The sequence below is a fragment of the Hevea brasiliensis genome, chromosome 5 (assembly GCF_030052815.1).
Source record: "Hevea brasiliensis isolate MT/VB/25A 57/8 chromosome 5, ASM3005281v1, whole genome shotgun sequence".
NCBI lineage: Eukaryota > Viridiplantae > Streptophyta > Magnoliopsida > Malpighiales > Euphorbiaceae > Hevea > Hevea brasiliensis.
The window spans coordinates 3073033-3099696 of record NC_079497.1 but is presented as its reverse complement, the minus strand read 5'-3'; the positions used below and the strand labels follow the sequence as shown (position 1 = coordinate 3099696).

Here is a 26664-nt window from a genome sequence, read left to right as displayed (position 1 = left end):
AATATACTTACATTTTTTTTTTCTTTTTGCTTACTTAGAATTTAAAATTCTCTTATTTTATTGAGTGTTTTTGGTATTAAAATGTTTATGTTACCTTAAACTTTTTGCCTTGATTAACGGAAAAATAATTAATTTATAGAGGGAAAGACTTTTCACTTATCGAAATCAATAATTAAGGATTAATTATTTTAATTTATAAAATTAAGGATCATCTAATTAATTAATTAAAATATTGTAACTAAATATTTATTTACTAAAAAAACAATATAGCAAATTACAGAATCTCTCTCTCTCCAAATGTATTTTCAGCTTCCTAAACATGCATTCTATATTCTCTTCACAAATCTACATTTTCATTTTCTTTCCCCTTCAAGCACACACAGTCTCACTGTAACCCTCTCTCTCTCTCTCTCTCTCAAGAAACCAATTCCTTCTCCTCGAGATTTCCAATCCCCGGAATCTCCTCTCCGAGAAGACCAAAGAAATTAAAAAAGGAATTTCAAATCTCAGTCTGCCAAATCTCTTACGCTTCTGTAACTGTAACAAGAAAAGATAATAATAATAAATAATAATCCTATGTTTTGAGCTAAAGCTTGCGTTGAGATCCGTTGACTGTAAAGCTTACAGTCTTAGCTTTTACAGGTAAAATGCTTACGATTGTATCGGTTTTTTCTTTGTATTTTGGAGGAATTCCATTTTTTTTAATTTTTAATTTAATTTTTTTTTTTCTGGATTGGGAATGTAGATATTATTATTGGGATTTCAAGCGTTTTCAAAATACAAAATTAGGTTGGTATGAATGAAGATGGTATTCAAATCGAAGATAAAATGGATAGCTTTGTTAGTGCTGATACTATCGACGGGATCTCTTGTCATTCACCTCTCTATAACCAAGTTCTCGAGCTCCAGTTTGGTATCTTATGCTCCAAAGAAGGAGTCCGGTCTCGATTTCCCTCCTTTATCAGAGACGCAGGTCAGCTTTGCATTGATTTTTTTTTTTGGCATCTATCTATCCATCTGTGTTCTATTATTTCGTCATTTTGATTATGTGTTTTTGGTCATTTGCAGAGTGTTGGATATATTAGAAATAAGAAGTTATGGGGGGTTGTGAAGTCCTTAGAGTCATTGCAGCCTTATGCCAACCCAAGAAGCAGCTACCCAGGTAATTTGGCTGTGTTTCAAGCTGTCTATTCTTTTTTCTTTTTTAAGTTTGTTACTGGTGTTTGTTTCTTTATGTTGAACTGCTTTGGTCGAGATGGCAGTGCATTCGCTATCTTGTGTACTGGACAACTACCTACCTCATAATTCTCGGAAATTAAATGGCTTCCATTTAGCTTTATTGCATTTTAAGTGACCCATGATTAATTATGTTCAACCGCTTTGTTTGATTTAGAAAGGCTTATGTAAATTTATCATCTGAGTGGGGTCGGTTTGTAGTTGGAAACTATTTGGCACATTTTGGATGGGAAATTTCATTTGTAGGATTTAATTCAATTAAAGTGCCAGTATTTTTGGTTGATGCACCAATACTTGAGTCTGTTTACCATGATAGGTTGTTATCATCAAATTTCATGTGAATCTGATGAATTTTCATTCTCAAAATTTTGTAGATTTTGCTTCTATGCTAACTATTTTTTGATAGCAATTGTTACTTTTGTTTTTTAAGTACCTAACTTGGTTATTCAGATCATATGGTTAGCAACTGAAACCGTTTTGTCATTTTGATTTTCAAATTATGCAAATAATTTATTGATGTGTTGTAGATTTAAGATTTGTGACCATCAGGTTATAGAATTGTGCTGGAAATTTTGTTCTTGAATACATGGCAGAATTGTTTAAGCATTTGATGGTGAATGATCAACATGTTGCCTTGGAGATTATTGTTTTTAGTTGGAAATGCCTCAGAGATGTAAGAAGCTCAAAATGTCCCCAAAGGGGCTTGCTTGTGACCTAGCTCCATCATTGATGGTCATGCATGGTGTGTCCTGTGAACTATCATGTGCTTTATGTTCTTTAGGCTGCCAGTCATGTGTCAAGATCTCATGAAAAGCAGTTTTATTTCTTTAGTTAATACTTTTAACCTCATAACACTTCACCATAATATGCAATTTTGGAGAGAGAACAAATCTCTTCCACAAGGCTTCAATCTTTGCCCTACACCACTTTTCTTTGAACAAGAAAATGCTTCTTTTTTGGTGGTCTGTTGTTTGTTATTGTATGATGATCCTTTGATCTTCTTCTGTGTGTTTCTAAGTTTTTTCTTATTTTATTTTATTTTTTTTTTTTGCAGTTCCAAATGAAAAGAACAATGGTTATATTTATGCAAAAATTTTTGGTGGATTTGAGAAGATAAGATCTTCGGTATGATTCATTTATTGCATAAATGTTACATGAACTATAATTTCTAGTGGGAGTTTATAACATTTTTGGTTAATTTTCTAGATCTGTGATCTTGTCACCATATCCAGGCTTCTAAATGCTACTCTTGTCATTCCAGAGTTTCAAGAAAGTCTTCGTTCAAAAGGCATTAGGTATCTTGTTGCCATCTAATTTAACTGTTTCTGTCTGTTCCCTTGGTGGCATTAGTAAATCTTACAAAATTTATTTATTTTTCTTTCTTTTTTCCCTGGAATTTCATACAGTAACAAATTCAAGAGTTTTTCCTATCTCTATGATGAGGAGCAGTTCATTGCATCGCTCAAAAAGGATGTAATCGTTGTGAAGAGCCTGCCTGACAATTTGAAGGCAGCTAGGAAAAGGAATGAGTTCCCAACATTTAAGCCCAAAAGTACTGCTTCTCCAAATTTTTATATCAAAGAAATTCTGCCTAAGTTGAAGAAAGCCAAGGTTATTGGATTGGTGCTTGCTGATGGAGGATGCCTACAGGTAGTTAAATATATTTATATATTCATCATTGAGTTGTTATTTGTTAGCATAAAAAAATAAATAAGGAAAAAAGAAACAAAAACCTCTATTCTTGAGAAAGAATAAGTCTTCAATTAACAAGAACCTTGTACCTTTCTTACATGAGAACATTTCTGTCCGTTATTTACTTTTTGCAACTTCCACATTAAAGTATTTGGTTGTTTGAAGTTATGGCAGAATTGTCTTTTTGTCACCTGCTTACCATCTTATTCCTAGTGTCTATTCTCACTTGCACTTTTGACAGTAACCACTTTTTCCTTAAAGGATTACACAGGTTATAGTGTTTTGCAATTGTGCCTGGCTTACTAATTCTGGAGATAATGAAGGTCTTAGAAGGTGTTTGGTTTGGTTACTTATTTTTAAAGTTTCACTTAAAATGTACTTTTTAACTTGTAGGTCAATTTAAAAATAAATAGTTGAGTCTTTGGCAACAATACTAAGAAGTTACATTTAAGTAGTTTAAGTATTTAGTTAAAAGGTGTTCAAAAATAACTTAATTTGTCAAAATGACTAAAAAGGGTATGTGGTATTTTTAAATAGTTGAGAGTTTGTTAAGACAAGGATGGTGCAAGTATTTTTTAAAATTATTAGAATAATAAAGTCTTTCATTTGGTCAAAGAGTAGTTTTAGAATAAGTTGATAATTAGAAGGGGTACTTATGATTTTTTAAAAAAAAAAAAATTTATAAGACAAACATTATTCTACCTTTAACTTTCTACTTATAAGTAGGTTTGACCGATTTATAAGCCAAACTAAGCATCTTCTTAATATCAGGCTGCAATACATCGTATTAGAATAATGCAAGGCCAAATGAATGACGGTTTAGGTTATCTGTTCTATTCTAATCCATTCAATTTTTGACGACTCCTAGCATTTTTCATATTGGGTGCCTTTACAACGAGTTGCAACTCACTGATTCAAATTGTTAGATCAAGTCAGGGTCCCCAACCTCCCTTGTAGTGTCTTTTGAACACCATATACACTTTACAGTGTCACCAAACACTAATGGTAGGCTATGCCCAATTTGAGGGCAGGAAACAGTATCCTGCATTGTTGTTGATGATGTTGGATTTATTGGCTACCCTTGCCTGAATGCTTTTTCATTATTTTTGCCCCATTGGATGGCCACCTCCTTATTGGCTCTTATGGAAATTTCATTGCTATTTGGTGAGACTGATTCCTTTTCTCTTTTGGTTGGTCCTTAGTCTTGAGTGTTTCAATTTTCCATCTTTTCAAATGTTAATGTCTGCAGCAATATAAATGGTGATTGACCAAATTGAGGCATGGAGTTCAAGTGTGCATGCCGCAATTAGGAGTTATTATTTATCTTCTACTATTATATTCACGATGGCTTATATTTTTCTTCAGTCAATTCTTCCACCTAGCATGTATGAGTTTCAGAGGCTTCGATGCAGAGTTGCGTTTCATGCTCTCCAATTTAGGCAGGAAATTCAGTTGCTTGGTCACCAGATGGTTGATAGGTATAGTTTCTCCCCTTGTCTTTCTTCTAGAATCATTATTATACATGAGTGAAAAATGAGATATGCAACTTGTATTTATATGAGAGAAACTTATACAATGTTGATCATCTTGAAATCAAGGGTACTTGGCTTGCAAATATAAGATTTATGAACTTCAGCTAACATGTCTCCATAGAAAAAGAGCCAGTGGAATCCCATTTATAACTGTTACTTGATCCATTTCTGGTGTTTGTGTGCAGTTATTGATGTGTTTGTTTCATAATTTTTCCTGTAGGTTAAGAGCATGGGGTCAACCTTTCCTTGCATTTCACCCTGGTTTGTTGAGGGACACATTGGCATATCATGGTTGTGCAGAACTTTTTCAGGCTAGTGGTTTAAGCCTTTCCTCTTTTTCATTGTCAACACCTAATGTCGCTGATTTGCTAAGATATGTTTGTGTTTTTTCTTATAAATATGATTCAATATATTTGATCACTGCTCTCAATTTTCCTAGCTCCATATTAATTGTGACTTTGTAATTCTTGTAGGACGTTCACACTGAACTCATACAATATCGAAGGGCACAGTTGATCAACCGAGGAATCCTTAATGAAGAACTTAGTGTAGATTCACACTTGCATAGAGAAAATGGGTCATGCCCTCTCATGCCGGAAGAGGTATAGTCAAGTTTAAACTATCAGATCCAGATTGTTTATGCAATCTTACTTTTTGTATAGAATGGTTTTGATCATCTTGATAGCATTGCTTCCAAGATTTTTATTTTGTTCCTTACCAAAAGCTATGCAAAGTGAATCTTTATACTATGTACTGGAGTTGGTAGGTGAAGATTTAGAAATTCATTGATAAAGGTGTTATTTAGTAGGTGACCATCAGTTAAATATGGAAGGAAGTATGCCATCGAGTTGGGAGAAATGTTGATGTCACACTGTTATCAATTTAACACTAGATTTAGTTTTTGGCTGTCCAGAAGTTATTCAAACAGAAAATAAAATAATTTAATTGAAATGCTAAATATTTTGTTAGGGTTCTACATGTTAACTGATTTGAGCCAAAGAGGTGGTTGTCCTAGTCATGCTTATAGTTATCTATAGAAGAATATGGTAATGGCATTTGGATGTTTGAAATCTTGAGGTGATGGTTTTTTTTTTCTTTTTTTTTTTTTTGAAATTAGCTATAAAGGCTGAGGTCTTAGTCCATATTAATGGGTATTTTGAGTAGGATCCTTAGTTTTATTCTGCCAAGCTAGTCTAGATGCTGGGTTTATCATGCTCTTGCCAGTCTTTCCACAATCTGCTAGCTTTTATTTTGCCTTTACCAGATTTTCTTGGCTCCCAGGTAAAAGTAGATTGTGCAAATGTCTTGGGCTGCATGAATTATTTTTTAAGTTCTGACATTGTGGTTCATATGCTCAATGGTGGTTATCTTTGAAGTTTATTTTGTTAGTATTGCCTTTGAAAATTCTGCAGGTTGGACTTCTCCTCCGAGCAATTGGCTATCCACCCAAAACTACAATATACATGGCAGGTTCTGAAGCCTTTGGTGGTCAACGTGTTCTGATCCCTCTTCGAGCCATGTTTGCTAATGTGGTAGATCGCACTTCAGTGTGCAGCAAGCAAGAGTTGTTCAACTTGGTTGGTCCTGAGAGACCTCTTTCTGAAGATTCCTTTCAAGTACCTCCTCCCAAAAGTGAGAAACAACTTAAGGAAGAATGGAAGAGGGCAGGTCCTCGGCCTCGGCCTCTTCCTCCACCTCCAGACCGGCCCATCTATCAACATGAGAAAGAAGGCTGGTATGGTTGGATCACTGAGACTGAATCTGAACCAGACCCTTCACCAATGGATTTAAGAAGGCAGGCACACAGGTTACTCTGGGATGCTCTTGATTACATCGTCTCTGTGGAAGCAGATGTATTTTTTCCTGGTTTTAATAATGATGGAAGTGGGTGGCCAGATTTCTCAAGCTTGGTCATGGGACAGCGGCTATATGAAAGTGCTGCCTCTAGAACATATCGACCAGACTGGTAAAATGGGCCTGAAACTATTTGAATTCGTTAAAAAAGATGTTGAATGTGGAAATTGATTCAAGTTTGATATGTTTCAAGCTTAAGCTGGCAGTTAATGTAGATAAATCACCGTACAAGTTATGTTTAGGAATCTCTGAGGAGGATCGTAAATTACCAGTTATTTGATTGATTTCCATGGGTCGACTAAATGGTCCTCCAAATGTCTAAATGTCTGTTCTCTGTTTGCATATGTTGTAATGAAGTTTCTTTTAGCACAAGAAGTTCTTAATTATAAGTTAAATATGAATTTAGTCTCATTTTGCTGAATTTCTATAGTGCTGTGTTGCATCATTGCATGGCATGCTATATGACAGGGAGTAGGAAGATCAACAAAGAATGCAATTGATGTATCTAGATGTCTAAGAAATACATTTTCAAGTGCACAGTATTTTCAATTTTAGCTTTTTTTTTGTGTATTTTAATTACTAAAATTAGCTTCCATCATCACAACTTTGGGTGTTTCTTTTTTTCTCATTTTATCTATCCATTTTTTATGAACCACGGTAATTATGGGATCTTTGTGATTCTTTTCTGATAGTTTATTTGTTCTTCAAACAGGAAAGTCCTTGCAAAGTTTTTCAACATTACCCGCAACGATATGTATCATCCCAAGCATAATTGGACACTCTCAGTGAGGGAACTTCTCAACAAAAGCTTGGGTGAAGATGGCCTAATCAGGCAATCCCTTTTGTCGAAACCCTTGTCATTTCTTTCGCATCCCCTCCCTGAATGCTCTTGTAGAATTTCATCTGCCGAGTTTCAAACTCCGCTAGAAGGTGTTGATGGCCGATACCTATATGGAGGTGAGGATGAATGCCCAGAATGGATGCAGCATGGACAGGAAGCTGTTCCCTCAGAGTCAGTGGGGACAGAAGGTGCTAAAAATGATGATAATGAATCTGAATATGAGAATGAGGTGGTTCAAAAAGAACCTGATGACACTGGTGGTCGGAGTAGTCTGACTCTGCCTATGGATCAGGATGATGAATGGGACCCTAACGACTAGAAGTAGATTTGGAAATGATATTGACTTCTATTGTGAAGTTGGTACTTGCTTTTTGGCCGTATCTTCTGGAATCAGAAATTTTGGGGAAGAGATGACATTCGAAGATCATTTTCATGTCACAGCTCCAACTTTGGGCACTTTGAGGGAAATAAATTCAGATTTATTCTTTCTTAGTAGATTTTGAGGACTCATTCAGTCACAGAATCACGCAGCATACTTTTTGAACACCACAGCAGCGAGAATGATCGATGTGGTCCAGACTAGTTGATTGCAGCCAGTATTCAAAATGATCTTGCATCATTGAAGATGTTTAATCGTGGGGAGGCTGGAGTGGATGTTGTAATATGGCAGCTTGAAGTCAGTTCCACTTGATCTTTTGAGTAGTGATTTGTTCTGTTTCTTGTAAACCCCCATTTCTTGCCATGAGTGTAAAGTTGTCTCGAAAGGAAGTCAATTAAGATAATTTTTTCATTATTATAATTATAATGCTGCTTCATTGTTGACTCGATGTACAGAATTTTTCATATGCAGCAGTTATAGCATTGATATTGCAAATTCAAGGGGTTGAAGAAAATGCAGATAGAATAAGATGGAAAATGGTGAGGCACTTCATTCAAGGTCAGTAACCTGTTGTTTTTAAGAATTATTATAGGTTTAAGCAGTCAAATTGCAGTTGCACCCTGGAACTTTATTATCCCAGTGGACAGTGGGAACTGATTCTGATAATATGCATCTTGAAAAAAGAAAAACGAGCGAAATCAGTAAGTGCATATATTGGTTGGACAGCAGCGCTGCACTAAGAATAGCTCTTCCATTGCACATATTTCCATTCTTAGTTCTAGTAGTAGAACTGGAATGGTACGGCAGTTAATTATATAAGCTAACAAATGTCCTGCCCTCGATTTATATTTCTGGATGCTGCCGGCCTCAATAGGCCAATTCTACGTCCAAAATTGTAAGTAAAATTGCAAATCAATGCAAGGAAATACATGACATATCAGTGCAGTCAGAGCACTCGACTCAGGAAATCAGAGCCAAAAAGGAAAAAAAAAATCAGCAGGGCAAGGGGATAAAAGAAATAATCGAAGGGATAAAAGAAATAATCAAATATACCCAGCATCTAGATTCATATTTTCACATGCAACTGATATGATTAGATTTTTCGCAAGGAAGTAATAGCCCAGTGTGCCCATAATAGGAAATTTAGCAATAAACATGTGAAGGCGCGCAGGGGAGAGGAGAGGAAGGGGAGAAGGGGGTGGAAAAAGGATCATGAGATTGCAAACACCAGTGATGAACCGGCTTAGAACATTTATCTCCAAGAGTCCAAAGAATATGATAGAATTTAACAGATGCAAGCTGAATTTGTAAATGAACTCAACAAACTGCCGGAATGAGGCCCAAAAGTTGATGTTCTGACACATTTATACATATACAACTAGCATAGGCACTAAGCACCCTTGTTGCTACTCCATGGTTTGATTACAGCAACAACGATGATTGCAACAATGATAAGAAGGATTATGATGGCAATACACATCCATTTCCTGGAGTTCTTCTGCAACTTCTTTGCCCTTTGGAGAGCAGTATTCCCTGACTGCACATGATCTACAGCACTAGACACCTAGAAAATAGGAGATAAGGCAAAGATTCAAATCACGAGGTATAATATTCTAGTTATTATCGCACAGCATTGTAGCTATGATCCATGATATGTTTCTAAGAATTTCTTTTACTTTCTTCACTTGTCAAAGCTGTTGGGCAATAAAAGCGAGTGCAATTACCTGTGATTCTATGTTGTCTAACATTTCCCCTTGTGCATCCACCAAAACTGCCATATCCAGAAAAACCTGCACAACGAGTGAATTAAAAAAGAAAATCTAAATTACTCTCTCTCTCTCTCTCTCTCTCTCTCTCTCTCTCTCACATATTTTAACAGAGCCCGTTGATTTGTGCACATGCACACATGTAGCTCCCCAAAACATCCACAAGGATAATTCTATTCCAAGAAGTTATAGTAATGAGGAAAAATGCTCCATTTCAACAATTCCCTTCCTAGAATTACAGGAGCAAGTGCTCCAATAACATGCTTATGTATTATGCCTACTTGAAAACAGGAGCACATAGGTCTAAGTTTCAATGCATCTTCGGAGTGGAGTTGCATAGTTATGATCCCATTTTAGCAAAGGCTATTTATGGAAACTTGGTGACAAGCCTCTCTTTAGCAATTATATGTTTGTGGAGTGAAGTTATTGATGGAAACAAGGGTATCCTAGCAATTTTATTTTAAGTGGATATCCTTCTTACCAGAAAGAAAATGCATGATGTAGGACCTTACAAACACTACGTTTTGCAAACTCAAATTTTTACCTTTATACTACAAGATGCCACAAATCTCAGTTGGTCTACTGAAAAAGTTGACCACAACTAATAGACCTTCCTGGTTCTGTTGCAGATTGCTAGCCAAGATGGGAGTTCTGAGAGAAGAAGACTTTGTTGCCTGGTGTAGGAGCCTATTTTGAGGAATTTCATCTTTAATCTTCCTTCTTTATTTCTTAGTTTCTTTTTCTTTTTCTATTTTATGTTGAGGTTTTAGGCTGTCAACCGATTCTGATAACAGTACCTAACACTGAATGGTGTGTTCCGCTTGCTCTGTGTGCGTGTGTGTATTAAATTGTTGAAATTGTTGTGTGATTTAAATTAATGTTGAAATCAAAACAGACTGCATCATTGGACTTAAAAAAAACAACAATTCAGTACAAAGACATAAAATTATAATCATGAAATACCTGTTGTAAGTCCAGAAGCTTACGCTCCAAATCTCTAACAGCATCATGGCGTTCTTGAATTTCTGCCAGAGTATCCATTATCTGCATGCTCAGAATATGTAAATGAAATTAGGCATGAACATTTATAGTCATCTGATGTTTAGATAAACCACAAGTCATACGCACAATTCATAATTAGCATCCTAAAAATGTTTCTTTCTTTTTCTGGGGGAAAAAAAAAAGAAATAAACAAACATAGAGTACGAGTGAAGATGGGAAACAAGGAAAAAGTGAACCATTTAAATAGTCTTTATGAGTCAGTTCAGTATTCCACTCACTAGTGGCATTAGAGTAGGAAGAAAGCCTCACCAAAACTGTTTATACACCATTAAAGATTGCTCTTAATACAAAGGAATTGTTATTTTAAGAGAGAATTTTCTCCCCTAGCCTTTGCAAAGAGCTAACATGCGAGATAAAGAAACAGGTTAATAAAGGAAAAAACAAGCAACAAACCTGGCCTCGCCCTTGCTCGTGAATTGCTTTCTGGAAAATTTGTTCGCTATCTCCAGTTTCAATCAATCTGTCAATTGTCTGCCAATGTTCAATAATTAAAATATGAGTTTACTAAAATATGAAGTCACAGGCACCTAAGCATGGCTCAGGTGGGCAGTGGATGTGAGGGTTTGGACAGATACCAAAGGTTTCAGAAATGCTGCTTTACTCTTTATATATTAAAAGGGAAAAAAAGAGGACAAAGAATATGAATTTTGCTTGTGATGTTTTGACCACAAAAAGTTCACCTCTTCATCTGCTCTAGTGCCAGTCACTGAAAACCAAGGAGACCAAGAAATAGGAACAGTCACCATCATATATTATACAAGGCATCATTTTGTAGATATACTAACCATAGACGAGGAACAAGTGAAAGGTTCAAACCTGTGAAAACACGCCTCTCAACAACCTCCCGATACTCTTGATGGATATTTTCCCTTAGATTCTGCACAATTTACAAATAAGTCAAAAATTGGGACCACAAATAGGTAGGGAAGTGAAACTGTAAAAGACCCTCAATTCACACACACTTGTGTGTCTAACTGCCTATATTGCTACCTGAAATTCAGCCATCTTGTCTTTCAACTTCTTTTTCAAGGCCCTGCAAAATGATTTAGAGTCAGATCAGGTTATTTGATCAAAACAATCCCATTATGCCCACTTAATTGGAAAGTTCTCCTGTAAAGGAGAGTATAATTTATAGAACTGTAAAAAATAACGTTTAAATGCCCTCTTTTCACTGCATTCAACCTAATATAAGAACCAACATTTCTTTTATAGGTTTCAGGTCTCAGCTAATTATGCATTTACAGGAAACTTCTTAAGTCTCATACAAGTTTCATACAAAAGAAGAACCGAAATGTAACCCATTTTTAGAGTCTTAAAAAAAGAGGAATTACTTAATTGCCATGGTTAATAACCAATGCACGAAAAATGAGTGCGCATATGTATGGCTATATTTCAGATTTCATTAAAATAGAAGTTCAGAAAAGGTTAGAATATAAAAAAAAAAAGAAAGAAAGAGAGAGACAATCTGAACTAGGAAATATGCATGTTCCTTGTGTCCCAAAATACCTCTTTGACAATTGAGATGAATATCATCCTTACATATAATCTCTCATAATATTTGAAAACTAATGGTGATAATCGAAAAGCTTTGAACAGTGTCATAAGTGGCAATAAAAATTCGAGCAGCTCAGGGAAAAAAAAAAAGAAAAGAAAAGAAAATTATTGGAAAGCAGAGTTAGAATGTAAGTTACATAGTTGTTGAGGTTCTTGATCGGTCTACACCTGTTCCTTTTCCACATCCTGGCTTCTGCCTATTTGCTAAATTCTGAACCACAAAAAGATGTTGTGAGCCATCAGGAGGATATAAATCAATAAAGAAAAAGCAGAAAGTCATTTACCTCTTTGTCAAGTTCCTCAATTTTGGACTTTACTGAACGAGCAATTTTTCCAACTTCATCAACATCTTTCTCCATCCGCTGCTTGATTGCTGCAGATGAAAACCAGACCAATTACTAATTTTTGAGGTTCAAAAGAATGCAGATAAATATTAAGTTGATGATAAACATGAGAAGATGCATTGGAACTAAACCACAAAAGAGACGGACAAGGAGGAAAATAAATCATAAGGTAAGAGTGAAAAGATTGATCCACACATAAAATTAATGAATGCATTTACAAACATCAGCATATGTTGTCTGCAACTAACTCGAGGCTTTCTAGGTTCTAGCCCCTTTTACACTTGGAGATAACTGATTTGGGTTTGCAAAACAAAAGGGAGTAGTACATCTGCATTTATAAAGAAAATTCCAGATGCAACATTATCAATGGAAATGCAAACTGATAGTAACCTTTCATAGCAGGAGCTTTAGTCACAGCCTTTGACTCTTCATGGGCATCCTGCAAACAAATTTGAAAGATAATAATGATAAAATTTTCAGTCATCTAAGGCATTATTTGCAAGATTCAACTCTTCCTCACTATCTATACAGAAGTACAAAGTTAGATTTAGATTATTTTTAAGATAACCATAAATTGAAAAAGCCTTATGATCGTGCACACTAAGCTTTGTTCCAACTACAGTGCAAGGGTGTCCATATATGTAGCTAATCACTCTGTAAACTGCAATTATTATTTCATAGTTTAAGCTATTTTTTTTTTTTAATTTATCATAACAGGTGTTAGTTGCATCCATTGCAATAGAGAGATACAGAACTTGCCAAAAGGCTACTCAAGTTACTAGGACTGTGCAAATCAGAACAGATGAAACGAAAATAAAGAAAGCTTGTACCTGGAGCTTTTTAAGTAGCTTGTCTAACTTCTCATTTTGTTTCTCAATCTCTTGAACCTGTAAAAATACATAAAAATAGATGTCCTCATGCAGATTGATCATACTATCAAAAATAAATAAATAAATACTAGCAGGAACACATAACGTACAACCAAATACATGAAGAATGAAAGAGAATTACTGAGCACCTTTTTAAAGAAATTTTCCAAGCCCAAATCTCCAGAATTCATTCCCATTTCAATATCGCCACCTCTAGAACCCTGACCACGAGGGATCTCAAAAGATTCCTGCAAAATTAACCAAGTCATTACAGGAAAATCCAGCTCAACCTAGCATAGCCCTTAATGCCATCTGCAAAATATCATGACCACTTGATAATATCAAAACAAGGATACTCAGTGATCACATTCATGGAAAGAGTAAACGGGTAGCCAATACGCAATAGTGAAGAAAATAGCCTGGCGTATGATTAGCTTTTCAGGGGTTTAACACATTCATTAGCATTGTGAATCCTCGATCATCGTTAACAAAAAAGCCACCGGGTGTGCCTTATTAGTAAAACAGGAGCAATATAATGATGTAAAATACCAAGTAATGCAAATACAAGTCTAGATATAAACAGTGAACTCCGACATGTACAGAAGCTGAAAGCACAATAGTAAGTATGGCACCCACATCAGTCTAAACACTATTTCAATTTAAAATAATGTGAAAAACATAACTGCTGCTAAGTATAGAATCAAGATCTTCATAAATTACAAAAGATCAGATCAAATAATGCAAGCAAATCTTTAATATCAAACTGTTTGAACGCTTTGCTCCTATGTTTCATTTCCGAAGTTCCAAACAATAAATTTTTTGAGTTTCGTTCAAATTTTCAGCTGTCTCAGCAAAAAAGAAAAAAAAAAAAAAGAAATTCAAACTTTTTAACTAACAAAACACATAATCGAATCCTCAGTTTACTCCGTGGGTAATGGGTCCAATTCAGAAAGCTATCAGAATCAAAAAAAGGAAACAACCCTTTAGATCAAGACAAACCCAATAAAACAAACAACAAACAAACAAAATCAACAAAAATAAGAAAAAAAGGGAGAAATTACCGATAGAAGGTCGTTCATTGTGGAAGAATAAGCTCAAAGAAGCCTCTTTTTTTTTTCTTAAAAGATAAAAAAGTGAAGAAGAGAAGAGGTGTAGATTGATTGATTAGGGAAGGTTAGGACCTGGTTTATGAAAAAACAGAGAGCAAACATAAACCAGGTCTTAACTTGTAGAAAAACGAAAGAAAATCTCTTAATTTGGGTTCTTCTTCTTTCCACTGTAGAGAGAGAAATTGATAGCTGTTTTCGGGTTGAAATGAATGAGAGGGAGAAGAGAGATAGAAAGGTGACAACCAGACCGCGAAGCCCGGCAGCTCCCTTTTAGGGGCCAAATCGTCTGCGACGCTGCACACAAATTAAACAGATCCAACCGTTAACCTTTGCGGGTCCCTTTAACGGTAATTAAGACGGTGGACTTTTTTTAATTTAATTGTGAATTATGAATTTTACATTTAAGACCATCGAACATTTTTTTTGTAATAAAAAAACATTAAAGAATTATTTAATACTAATTATTTGAAATTTAAATTATTTTTAAATAAATAAAAAGACTAAGGAAAATAAACTAAATTAGCAAATAATATCAAAGATATGTGCCACATCAAAGTTTTTTTTTTTTTTTTTTTTTTTTTTTAAATCAATATCAAAGGTATGTTCGATGACAGAGATGTCTGATACGCCTTCCGCTTCTCCCAATTGTGGCAGAAGCAATTTTCAAACCTTCCCACATTTCAATTTATAAATAATTAAAAAAAAATCAATGCTTAAAAATATAATTTTCCCACAATAATAATAATAATAATTAGTAGCCATACCTAAATGATTCCTTCCTCCACCAAATCAAAATTACCCTTGGTGAGCACTTAAGGCATAAAATATTAGTTAGCCATATAAATCAAATAAAAAAAAAATTAAAGAAATGGTGGCATTTAGTGTTGATGCCAAGTCAAACCAACTCATTCACCAATCATCCATCTTTGAAAATGTAAAGAATAGAGTGTTTTATAATAAGAATTATTATTATAATAAAAAAAAATTATAATTCAACAATTAAAAATTTAATTCTTAGTACATTCTATCTTGAGTTTATATTCTATTAACTACAAGCAATACATAAATCTTATTATAAATTTTTAATAGTTTGTAAACTATTCAGATCCTGAGATGAGATAAATTATCTATAATGAATTTGACATTTAGATTTATGGGTTTACATTATACATCAATACAATGAAAATTATTATTTTTTTTATTTGCATTTATCTATTTTTTATTTAATGTGTTATTTATCTATTGGATTGGCAGAATTTTTTTTTATTTAACTATAATTAAAATTAAAATTTGAAATTTTTATAAATTAAAAAATAATTATAATATCATTAAGTTAAAACTGGCTGCTGGATTAGGGAATTTGATACAATGTATAGCTGGTGGAGGGCTCTATGGTTGGCGACTTAATGTGACTTAATTAATTAAGTATTGGGAAAATGATATACGACAGCTATTTGTATAACACTTGTTTTTGGGTTGAAAATTGTTGAAAATTCGAGAAAATTTTTATTTATATTAAGGTGTCTATGCATTTAATCAATAAAAAATTAATAATATATTTTTTTATAGAAAATTTTATTATAATTTTAGTTAATATAATATTTTTAAATTAATTAGATGTGTACACCAATTGTAAAGAAGACTGTACTTCATTTACAAGCAAAGAAAAAGACTCTCTATACTTCTAGAGAGAGAATTTTCTCCCTAGTTTTACTTAGTTTTCAGTTCTCTCGAGTCTTCATTGAGTGCGTTTCTTTTCGGTGAACTTCCCCCTGTACCTTCCGATAGAGAAAGGCATCTTGTTCGGCTCCATTGTGGGCTTTCTTTCCCACCACAGTTCAATTGTCTATAGCTTTGTGCTCTTGATCTTTGAATTGCAGAACTTCATTTTTCATGGTGATTTTTAAGGGAGCTATGTTTGGAGCCTTGTTTTGAGTGGCTTGTTTTTTGAGTTCATAATATTTTGCTCTGCTCAGTGGGAGTAGGGGGTAATCAAGTGAGTTTTATTCGGTTTGAATTAAATAAATTGAATTGAATCGTTTTAATTCAGTGATTTGATTTGATTTTTAAAATAATTTGATTCAATTTTACATTTTAAAAATTTTAATTATTTTGGTTCTGTTTGGTTTTTAAAAAAAAAATTAGTTGAACCAAATCGAACTGAATTGCTTTATTAAATTTTAAATTAATTTATTTTTATAGAGAATTAATGAATTATATGTAATTATATATATATAAATTATTTAATTTCATTGATTAAGGGTTATTAAGTTCAAATCAAGGTTAAAATCATACCAAATAACTTGAAAATTAAGTATAAATTAAAAAACCCATCAAAATTCAAAATCGATCGATTCGAATCGAATCGAATTGAAATAAAACGGTTTAATTTGATTTAATTTTTTATTCATTTTAATTTGATTCGATTTTTAAAATATAATAATTCAATTAATTCAGTTTTGATGATTTTGTTCAATTCGATTTGGTTGAACCGAATCCTCAGCTCAAGGTGGGAGGAACTTTTGTGCAGTGGTGATGGTATCTCTATAAACTTAAAGCTCCTTCTTCTCTGATAAAAGTTGTCCCTTAAGGCTAGACAAGACTGAGAAGCCAGTGAGTTCCACCGCATCATCCTCCTGGAGCCTTATTGTGTTTACGCGGAGCGAGTGTTGTATGTCTTTGGCGTGGTCCCGGAGTTCGGCTGCCTTCTGAATCTCTCTCTGGTCATCAGCATGCTTTTCTTTATTTAGATTGTTTTTGTGCTGGGCTTGATCTTTGGGCCTACAAGTTTTCTTCATGTGTTATGTTGTAGGCTCAGGTTGTATTTGTTGACTTTAGAGGCCTTATAATGCAATGGACTCTTATTTGCATTTTTAAAAAAAAAAAAAAAAAAAAAACTTTATTTATCTTTCCTTAAGGACTAAGGAGTAAGGAGTAGCCGTTGCCTTTAATCTGCTGAAAAAAGAAAGTTGCCTCTCGCATAATGTAAAACGTCTATATTCCTTCTAGAATTTAAATGATCAATGTTCAACTTCACAACTAATTACTTTAACATAATTAATTAACTAATATAATAATATAAAATAATATTTTTAATATAATTGATTTCACACATAAATAAAAGTTAAAAAATTAAATTAAATTTACAATTTAATGTAAAAGAAAATTATCTAAAATAAAATTCATTTATAATGAAAATTTATAATTACTGATAAATATAAAAAACTCAAAATTAGAAGAACAAATTTAGGACTTAAAAAATAAAATGTAAATTATAAATTAAGAAATTATTTTATATATTATTATTATTATTTCTTGAATATTACTATAATATTTAAAATTTTATTTTTAGCATATTTATTATTATAATGATTATGGATAAACTATTTCTAATAATATATAATTTTTTTTAAACGCAATTATATTATAAAAATATTATATTGTTATATTTTTATGAAGAAATATTGAGAAGAAAATAATTGATAATTATTTTAAAAATAAAACTTAAATTTAATTTTAATGAGAATATAATTATTTAAAATTTTAATAAAATTTTTAATTGTATTTAATATGATTAACTAAGAATAAATTTTATATTATGATTTTAAAATATAAAATTTTATAAAAATAAATAATAAATTATATATTAAAACAAAAAAAACAAATAAATTGTGCGGAGTAAATGACTAATTTTTTTTTTTCAAAAGACAGAATGTGTAGGAAGTATGACAACTCTCATTCATTTTATTTTTAGCAGTTGAAACCTAAAATAGCATTTTTAATGAAGAAAGTAAATTTATCTGTACTGTGCTGAAAATTATGATTTAATTATATTTTATATTTTTAACGTTATTTTTTCAAAGAATATGCTAAGTGCTAACCAAGGGCGAGACAATCAAAGGTGGTCAACAATCACCGGCAGAAGGGGCGAAGAGGAAATTACAAATGGGTGCCTGCTTGCTTCATACTTCCAGCTCTATATAAATAGTCTGCGACAGGTTCTTGTTTCCACGCTTGGTTATTGGCGTATATGCAGGAAGGGGTAACTCTGAAACTCTCTGGATCATTCTCTTTTATTAAAAGCCACCGCCAGGGGAATTCTTTTCTGTTCTAGAAAAGTAAGGTACGAATTCCTTCCCTCTGTTCTTTGCTTTCTGAGTTTTTCTTGATTTGATCCATTTCCTACATATATATATATATATATATATATATATATATATATATATATATATATATTACCCTTGATCCCTTAATATATTAGATTGTTTCTTTAGCCAATTTCTTGATTCTTGTTTTGCTTTGATTATATGATTTATGTCCATCTCTCTTTTTTTTAAAAAAAAATTAAGAAATTATAATTTCTGAGGAGTGTCTAAAAAAAAAAATCATCAATATGGAATCATTCTCTGTCTCAGGTAATTGAGTGACAGAGGATAAGAAGAACAAACGTTTTGCTTTCATTTTGGATGATTTTTTTGCTTAATTACTGGTTGATGAGTTTTTCTTTTTCTAATAAATAGTGTAAATTGAATTAGAGAAAGATTGACACTAGGAATCTCTTATTGGCTTGTGGTTGCATTTCTGGAATTTTTTTTTTCTTTTCTTTCTCTCCATTGCATATTCCTTCTACCATCTTTCCATTTGTCCTTGTTGCTCATGCAATAGAAAAAGGGAACCAGTAATTCCTGTCATTTGGTTTTGGATTGGAGGCAGGCAAAATGACAAGGTCCTGTTTTTGGGTTGAATAGGGAACCTCAGTATCTGTGTCCTTGTGTGAGGTTCATATTTTTTGTTTGTAATGATCCCATCAAATGATTAGTTTCATTTGATCTATCTATTAGTCTTGTTTATCCTATGCTGCTGAATATTCATTTAAAGTTATCTCATAGGTTGTTTGGAATTGATGTCTCACTTCCTAATTGGTCTGCATTTTTTTTCAGGGAACCTTAACTTAAACAAGAAAGGATTTTCATTTACTGTTCAAGTATTTCACAAAAATCCTGAGATGGAAGGCAAATCTGAAGCTGCTGTTGAAGTAGCTGAAAGAATTAAAAAGGAGGAAATGCATGTCAAAGTCAAGAGCAAGGATAAAGAGCCAAAAGATGAGAAGGAAGAGAAAAATGAGGTTGAACTTGAATTGAAGACCAAATCAGTAGAGAAGGAAAAGCCAAAGCAGAAAGAGGACAAGGAGGAGAAAGATAAGAAGAATAAGAAGGGTGATGATGAAGATGACAAGAAGAAGGAGAAAGACAAGGAAAAGAAAAAGAAGAAGAAGAAAGAAAAGGATGGTGAGGATAGTTTAGGTGAAGAGTCAGAGGTAGATAATGAAGCTGGAGAGTCTAAGAAAAAAGAAGAGAAAGAAGATAAGGAAGACAAGGGAAAAGAAGAGAAGAAAAAGAAGAAGGAAGAACATGTAGAGGAGGCCAAGGAGAAAGATGAGAAAAAGAAGAAAGATAAGAAAGGGAAGAAGGACAAGGATAAAGATTTAGAAGAGGAGGAAAAAGAGACAAGGGAAATCAAAGATAAAAGTTTGGGTATTAAGGAAGAGCAAGATAAGAAGCATGTAAAGGAGGGCAAGCAGAAGGATGAAGAGAAGAAAAAAGACAAGAAAGAAAAGAAAGATAAAGAGAAAGAGAAAGAAAAAGAAAATAAGGTCAAAGATGAAGAGAAGAAGGTAGGTGAGGGATTTGTGGAAGAAACAGAGAAAAAGAAAGACAAGGAAAAAGAAGATGATGAAGGGGAAGAGAAGAAGAAAAAGAAAGAGAAGAAGAAGAAAGAGAAAAAACACAAGGATGAAACAGAGGAGGGAGAAGAAGAGGAAGGTGAACAGAAAGAAGAGAAGAAGAATAAGAAAAAGAAAGAAAAGAAGGACAAGGAAGAGAAAAAGGGTAAGAAACACAAGGATGAAGTTATTGAGTCAAAGAGCGAGGCTGAAGTTGTCAAAAGGGCGATTCAAATAGAATCAGAAGTGAGAGAAGAGGAGGAAGAGGAGAATGATAAGGCAAAGGACGGTAAAGAGGAAGAGAAAGATAAAGAAAAGAAAGAGAATGGTGATAAGAAAAGAAAAAAGGGTGATAAGTGTAAAAGCAAGGACCTTGACAGTCTGAAAAAGAAGTTACAGAAGATTGATGGAAAAATTGAAGCTCTCCTTGAGAAAAAAGCTGACATTTTGAGGCAGATAAAAGAAGCTGAGAATGTGAGTTCTGTTTCTTGATAAGGACAAAGACGCGCAGATAGCTGATGCCAAATAGCCCCTTGGGCATAATGCTATACAGTTCATTTCTCTTCACCCATTGTAATATAGTGTTTTTATGGATATGCAGTTTTATGGGAGAACGATTACTTTTGCTGTTGTAATAATAAGTTTTTTCAGATGTATGGTGTGTGAATAAAATCGTGATGGATAAAGCTACTGTAATATTGGCTTTTTATTTCCAGTCCTATATATGTACTGCCAGTCATTTCAGAGAGTACATTCACTTCATGATCCACTGTGTCTGCAGTCTGCACTATTGTTATCTCACATTGTACATAATTTAGTGATACTGTATTTGAACACTTGAATAAGTTTATCTATACTTGCAATCCATGATTATTTTCCTTTCCATGTTTGGAATTTCCCCTTCTGCTTAACATCATTGTGGCATTTCAGGATCCCTTTAACCATCAGGTTAGACAATTTATCTCTGCATGACAGGGAAGCGTACGAAGTGATTTGTTTTGGCAACCATTGCCTATAGTGAAAAGTTATCATTCAACCAAATTAATGTGAAAAGGAGATGTTTTATTTCATTCCATAATTCAGAGTTACAGAGAATCAGAGTAGTTCATTGAAGAAGAAGACTGCCTACTCTTAACTTTTCAAAAAGTACCGTCAGCATCCCTTTATCCTTCTTGTTAAAACGCTGCTGTTCTTCTCATTTGAATAGCACCTTCGCATCAGCATCTAAGCTAAGGCTTGATAGGTTGGGTGGTGAGGCCAAATCCAAATGGGAAAAGAGGGTCGTAGTATCGATCTCCAACATTCATAGGCAGCTGATCAACAGTCTTGAACCATGTACGGGAAAGCTTGCCGGTGAAACCATAGTCACCAAATAGAACATCAGCAATACCCTGGCCTTCAGTTCCAGGAAGCCAAGCAGCAACAAGAGCATTCATCAACTTCATATATGGTTGGATTACTACAGGACGCCCAGAGACAATAACAACAACACATTTGATAGTTCCACACACATTCGGAATGGTGCTCGGACCAGGTTCAGCTATTGTCAGATTCATGCTGTCACCTTGTGTTTCTGCATATGGGTGTTCTCCTACTACAACTATAGCATAGGAGAACTCGCCAGACTTGACAAATTGTGAATCAGGGTTTTCCTTGTACACAACTTCGGTGCTAGGATCAACAGTATTTTTTATGGCTGTCAGGATTGTGGTACCTGTTCATCATCATAATAGTCAGGTAAAACTTGATGTTAGGGAAAGCTTTCAGATGCCAATTTAATGAGGAGACAAATGAGAGAAAGTTGAGATTTTTACCACTTGTGAGGTTGTTTCCACCGAGTCCTTGCCACTCAATTGTCCATCCACCACACTGATAGCCTAGATTGTCCGCGTGGCTGCCAGCGACAAGTATTTTTGAAGCTTTCTTGGGAAGGGGTAACAATGGTTTATCAGCAGATTCACCATTCTTTAGCAGCACAAGTGATTTCCTTACAGCTTCCCTAGCCAGTTCTCTGTGTTCCTGTTGGTTGGTTAAGTACATTTCTGTCCTCTGAATCTGATTGCCTATTATATAGTACTGAAAGATGAACAATCCATACCTGACTTCCAAGCTGGTTGACTAGACTCTCATCTGCAATTGGGTTCTCAAATATACCCATCATGAACTTTACTCTCAAAATTCTCTTTACTGCATCATCAATTCGGCTCATTGGAATAATGCCCTTCTTCACCTGGTCTGTTAGGCCATCTATAAATTCTGTGTAGTTGAATGGAACCATGATCTGCAGGATTAACAAGTATTAGAATATCTAATTTGCCACAAATTGATGAAAATCAGATAAAGCGAAAAGCTTTCAGACTAATGACTTGCCATGTCAATTCCAGCAGAGATTCCAGCATGGATGGAATATGTGTAGTTAGCATGGGGTGGAGAGGTGATCCTGTCAATTCCCTGCCAATCTGAGATGACAAAACCCTGCAGCAAGCCATAATATTTGCATGCAACTCTTAAATTCTTAATTTCAAAACTAGTTAAGATGAAAATGATGACGAACTTCAAAAAAATTTCTACCCTGAAGCGAAGAGTGTTTTTGAGAAAGCCAGTGATCAAATCGCGGTTAGTATGCATTTTAACACCATTCCAGCTAGAGTAGGAGACCATAACAGTAGACACCCCTTTGATGATAGAGGTGTAGTAACCAGCCATGTGGATGCTAAGCAAACCATGTCTGCTTATTACTGTATTATTCTCATTAATCCCATCTGTCGTTCCTCCATCACCAACATAGTGCTTGGTGCAAGCAGCAACTTTTGTTCTGTGACAAGTAGGTGCCAGAAATTAACAGCTAAATTAGGGCAAGCAAATTGTAAATTTTGTTTGGAACCTGGGAAATTGATATTCAGTGGAACTGATATGAGATGAATGATTCTAACAAGACAGAAAAACTTTCCTCCACTATGCTTATTTGTTTTTTTTTTTTTTTTTAATTTTTCCAATAAATTTTTAGTCAAATTGAAGTTCAAAAACATAGACAGGGACCTTGCAACAAAGTCTTCAACCTAACACAGAAGTCCAAAAAAGTTGCTTTCATAGATAACATTATGGGACATTTATTCATCTAATTGAAGAAGGGGAACTCAATATATAAAATCTGCCTTATCCTGAAGAAAATCAAGGAATTGGACCAGCAGACTCCCACCAAACTTAGCAGAGTGAGGCTTTCTTTTTCTTTTTTTCTGATTAATGATATGCATAGGAGAATAAACACAGGAAGGGATAAGGGTGAATATATTAGATATCCCATATAATAAACCAGGGGATTAATCTAGACATTGAGCAAAGCACATGTTGGTCGACCAAGCTTGAACCTCTAATCCAAACATATTATTAAAATTATGTGAAAACCCATCATTAACAATTAGGAAAAACAACACTCAATTTTTTTTTTTAAGTAGGAGATTAGGGTAGTGGAAACTTGAATCTGGGTCTACCAATTGAAAGTGGGTAAAGACTTAGCATCTGCCATCTAAAAATTGTGAAGAAACAAAATTCTTACTTCCCAGCAACGAAGGGAACACCCTTTCTAGATCCAGCAGGGATTTCTCCCTGTAAGCCAGGTACTATCTCAGTCATTGCTTGAACGACCTTAGGATCTTCACTGAAGCTTTCGTAGCATCGACCCCATCTTGGATCTCTACAAACCTGTACAATGTTAGTGAAATAGATCAGAATTTTGTGATGAAATAATGATTCTTGATAAGTTGGAAACTATTATTATTTGGATTGGACCGTTACCGCAATACAAGGTGCAAAAACATAAGGAATGCCTGTCGCTCTAACTTCAAGTGCTGTTGCAGCCCCAATCCTCTTGACAAGTTCAGGGTCCCTGATTGTTAACAAGACTGATATCCTCATGAGATCGCAGAGAAGACCAAAAAATTCATACTTTTTACAGAATCTCAGCGTACTTAAAATTTATAAGCTTAAATCCGTAAACCCTTTAGCCAAAACAACAAAAAGACAAACTAGAGGCCAGCACTAAATACCAGCAGGGAGAAATGAATAAATAGCATACAGCTTTATCAGAAATTGGCAGAGAGTCAAATTTACTTGCCTGGTGGCGCCAAGTCCAACATTATGAGGAAAAATGGTTGCCTTGTAGACATTGTTGTGGCCATGAACAGCATCAATTCCATAAATCATAGGAATTCCAAGTCGGGTTGATAAAGAACCTTTCTGAAAATCATTCACCATTTTAATCCAAGTTTCTGCAGAAGCCTGTTTAACTGGAACACTACCTCCTCCACTCAATACACTCCCTGACGAAAGTAAAAACAGATTCTTTATCTCTGCTTCCATTTTTTGTATTAAGTTGTTTCATTTAATAATGATGATGCTTACCAATGAAGTACTTCTTCATCACTTCAGCAGATGCAACGCTGCGTTCAATCTGAGTCATCTGGCCAATTTTTTCCTCTAGTGTCATCCTTTTCATCAAGTCCTTTATTCGAGCATTTATGGGTTGCTTTGGATCTTTATATTTTATGTATTCTGCTTCTGCAAAGGCTCCCCATAAGAGAAGAAGCCCCGCCAAGAAGATGGGAATTCTAGCCATCTCTGTAACTAGAACAAGGCCAGGAATACTGCATCAGAATACTTATTTCAGGGCAGAGGATTTGCAACATATTTTTTCACTCATTGAAATGCTCATGAATATATGCACAAAACCTGAACAACTACTCAATTCAAAACTGCTATCAAACAGTGAAAAGTGGAAGAAGAAGATTGAAGGAAAATACGAAGCATTTCATATTTTGCTATTCCCATATAATGCAATACAAAGAAAAGAGTTAAAATAGTTTTGCATGCAGATGCAACTGCAGCCAAGTCCACCCCAGAAAGAAAGAACAAATATATATAGATATGCACTATTACATTATTATTGGTTACTACTACCAAATTATGATCATATTCTCAAGGAAAATGAGAACTGTGGCATCATTTCTTTTCCAATTTTCCTCTCAAGAAACAGAGCATTGAAGAACTTACAGGAAAAAACAAAATCAGGGAAAATGACAGAGAAGAAGCGAGAACTTGCAGAAAGAAACAACAAGATCCTAATAGGCAAATATTCAAAGTTGGACTCGCAAGCTCTCCCACTGAAAGGGAAAGAAAGAGAGAGGGAGAAGGGGGGAAGGAGGGAGGGAGGGATGCCGGCATGAATATTGGATAGATGTGGTATTTATAAAAAGTTCAGAGCTCAAGCACTTTTTCTACGACATTGTCTTGCTTCTTTCAAAAAATTTTTATGCACATCAATGAGTTTTAAAGCTTAAAATACTTCAGCTATTTTCAGGATGTAAGATATATATATATATATATATATAAAATCTGAATAAACTCTTATACTTACAACAATGAGTTAAACAAATTTAAAATTGAGTTTTGACCCGAATAATAGGTGCTTTCCTAGGAGGTTAAATAAGTCCACATTTAATAAAATATTTTTTTATTATAAGATATTATTATTTTCTTAATTTTAAATATTAAAAATTATTTATTAATTTTAATTAAAATAAAATTTTAAAAAATATGGTGAATAAAAATTATTTAATATTAAAATTATTATTTTTAATATTTTATTAATTAAAAACAAAAAAAATATTTTATTAAATATGACTTATTTAGCCTTAATTAAAAAGAATAAAAATTTATTTGACTCAAAATTTTATTTTAAACTTATTTGACCTTGATTGAAAGTACAGAGACTTATCTAAACTTTTTCTCATATATATATAATTTTAAAATTAAAAAATATCAAATATACATTTAAAATTAACTAAACAAAAGGGTTATATTATTAATCACATTTTATTTCTAAGATAAATCATAAAAAACTATTTTACAGTAGAAAATAAATATTTCTCATGGGATCCTTCACCAATTAATAATACTCTTTTAAATAGGAAAATCTAAAAAAAAAAACAAAAAAAAAATAAAGATTTTATAGAATCTTCACCATTGAAGTGTGATCAAATCTATAAATAGAAGAAGAGGAGGCCAACTATTAGTGGATAATATTTATAAAAAGAATAACCATTTCCTTTGCTTGTTTGTTAGTCACTTCTTCTTCTTCTTCCTCTTCTTTCTTTTTATTCAGAAAATGACAAGAAATTGCTATTTTATTTTATTAAAAAAACATTTTTTTGTTGTTAAAAAATCTATCTTTAAAAAAAAATAGATAGAAAATTTATTTTTTAAATATTAATTTCTTCTCATTATTAAAATTAAATTTCTATTTAAAAATTAAAAATTAAAAATAAAATAAAAACCTACTTTGTGATCTGATTTCAGACCGAATTTGAATCATGATCGGATCCAGTGAGAGCTGTGGGGCTGTGACTGTGAGCTGTGATACTCAGCCAAATAACTATCCTACAAAATCAGGTCAACATAATGAATAAAAAAAAAAGTCAACATTTAATTACACACTGTATGTGTTTATATTTTTTCAATTTGATTTTCTTATTGGTCTAAAAAAAAAAAAATTCATATAAAGCCAGCCAACAATTATTAATAACCGAACGTGCTCCTGAATTTATTTTATTTTAGAGGCGGCTAATAATTTTGCAATAACTGAATTTAATTTTATATGAAAATAAATTTAACAAATATTAAATTAAACATTAGTATTAAAATTATAT

General features: G+C 33.5%; 4 protein-coding genes across 6 annotated transcripts; 2 read left to right on the top strand and 2 right to left on the bottom strand.

The window, feature by feature from the left end:
- Positions 1-298: 298 nt before the first annotated feature.
- On the top strand, positions 299-7977 carry LOC110668921 (protein EMBRYO SAC DEVELOPMENT ARREST 30). Its single transcript, XM_021830321.2, has 11 exons — positions 299-642; positions 746-973; positions 1069-1162; positions 2291-2361; positions 2443-2531; positions 2643-2886; positions 4294-4406; positions 4681-4771; positions 4934-5062; positions 5873-6426; positions 7027-7977. The coding sequence occupies exons 2-11, from the start codon at positions 800-802 to the stop codon at positions 7472-7474; spliced, it is 2007 nt and encodes a 668-aa protein (XP_021686013.1). The 5' UTR covers positions 299-642; positions 746-799; the 3' UTR covers positions 7475-7977.
- A 775-nt stretch (positions 7978-8752) lies between these two features.
- On the bottom strand, positions 8753-14493 carry LOC110668922 (syntaxin-132). The gene is made up of 13 exons (XM_021830323.2): positions 14191-14493; positions 13279-13377; positions 13091-13147; positions 12651-12699; positions 12201-12289; positions 12054-12127; positions 11353-11395; positions 11179-11239; positions 11043-11068; positions 10756-10833; positions 10264-10344; positions 9259-9324; positions 8753-9098 (listed from the first exon to the last, which is right to left on the bottom strand). The coding sequence occupies exons 1-13, from the start codon at positions 14206-14208 to the stop codon at positions 8925-8927; spliced, it is 915 nt and encodes a 304-aa protein (XP_021686015.1). The 5' UTR covers positions 14209-14493; the 3' UTR covers positions 8753-8924.
- Positions 14494-18201: 3708 nt separating this feature from the next.
- LOC110668928 (uncharacterized) lies at positions 18202-20711 on the top strand. Of its 3 annotated transcripts, none has more exons than XM_021830340.2 (2): positions 18202-18361; positions 19179-20711. In XM_021830340.2, exon 2 carries the CDS (start codon positions 19244-19246, stop codon positions 20450-20452), a length of 1209 nt encoding a protein of 402 aa, XP_021686032.2. In that variant the 5' UTR covers positions 18202-18361; positions 19179-19243; the 3' UTR covers positions 20453-20711. The 3 variants fall into 3 exon arrangements, with proteins under 3 accessions (XP_021686032.2, XP_021686033.2, XP_021686031.2); XM_021830341.2 differs by having other exon boundaries at positions 18209-18356; XM_021830339.2 differs by lacking the exon at positions 18202-18361 and adding an exon at positions 18458-18653.
- Positions 20712-21001: 290 nt separating this feature from the next.
- Positions 21002-25167, bottom strand: LOC110668929 (uncharacterized). Its single transcript, XM_021830342.2, has 10 exons — positions 25010-25167; positions 24362-24583; positions 24075-24279; positions 23756-23846; positions 23517-23662; positions 22532-22775; positions 22331-22435; positions 22059-22241; positions 21775-21979; positions 21002-21674 (listed from the first exon to the last, which is right to left on the bottom strand). The coding sequence occupies exons 2-10, from the start codon at positions 24573-24575 to the stop codon at positions 21190-21192; spliced, it is 1878 nt and encodes a 625-aa protein (XP_021686034.2). The 5' UTR covers positions 24576-24583; positions 25010-25167; the 3' UTR covers positions 21002-21189.
- Positions 25168-26664: the final 1497 nt, after the last annotated feature.

What these genes read in the sequence shown, in the direction of transcription:
- LOC110668929 (XM_021830342.2), bottom strand. Translation starts at nt 24,575, where the DNA reads ATGGCTAGAATTCCCATCTTCTTGGCGGGGCTTCTTCTCTTATGGGGA. An exon ending in TCTCTGCTGGAATTGACATG is followed by an intron (nt 22,242 to 22,330) that starts GCAAGTCATTAG and finishes TTAATCCTGCAG; the next exon opens with ATCATGGTTCCATTCAACTA. An exon ending in TGGAAACAACCTCACAAGTG is followed by an intron (nt 21,675 to 21,774) that starts GTAAAAATCTCA and finishes GATGATGAACAG; the next exon opens with GTACCACAATCCTGACAGCC.
- LOC110668921 (XM_021830321.2), top strand. Translation starts at nt 800, where the DNA reads ATGAAGATGGTATTCAAATCGAAGATAAAATGGATAGCTTTGTTAGTG. An exon ending in CTCCTTTATCAGAGACGCAG is followed by an intron (nt 974 to 1,068) that starts GTCAGCTTTGCA and finishes GGTCATTTGCAG; the next exon opens with AGTGTTGGATATATTAGAAA. An exon ending in AGAACATATCGACCAGACTG is followed by an intron (nt 6,427 to 7,026) that starts GTAAAATGGGCC and finishes TTCTTCAAACAG; the next exon opens with GAAAGTCCTTGCAAAGTTTT.
- LOC110668922 (XM_021830323.2), bottom strand. An exon ending in GCACTAGAGCAGATGAAGAG is followed by an intron (nt 10,834 to 11,042) that starts GTGAACTTTTTG and finishes GAACATTGGCAG; the next exon opens with ACAATTGACAGATTGATTGA. An exon ending in TAGACAACATAGAATCACAG is followed by an intron (nt 9,099 to 9,258) that starts GTAATTGCACTC and finishes CCTATTTTCTAG; the next exon opens with GTGTCTAGTGCTGTAGATCA.
- LOC110668928 (XM_021830339.2), top strand. Translation starts at nt 18,632, where the DNA reads ATGGAATCATTCTCTGTCTCAG. An exon ending in GGAATCATTCTCTGTCTCAG is followed by an intron (nt 18,654 to 19,178) that starts GTAATTGAGTGA and finishes ATTTTTTTTCAG; the next exon opens with GGAACCTTAACTTAAACAAG.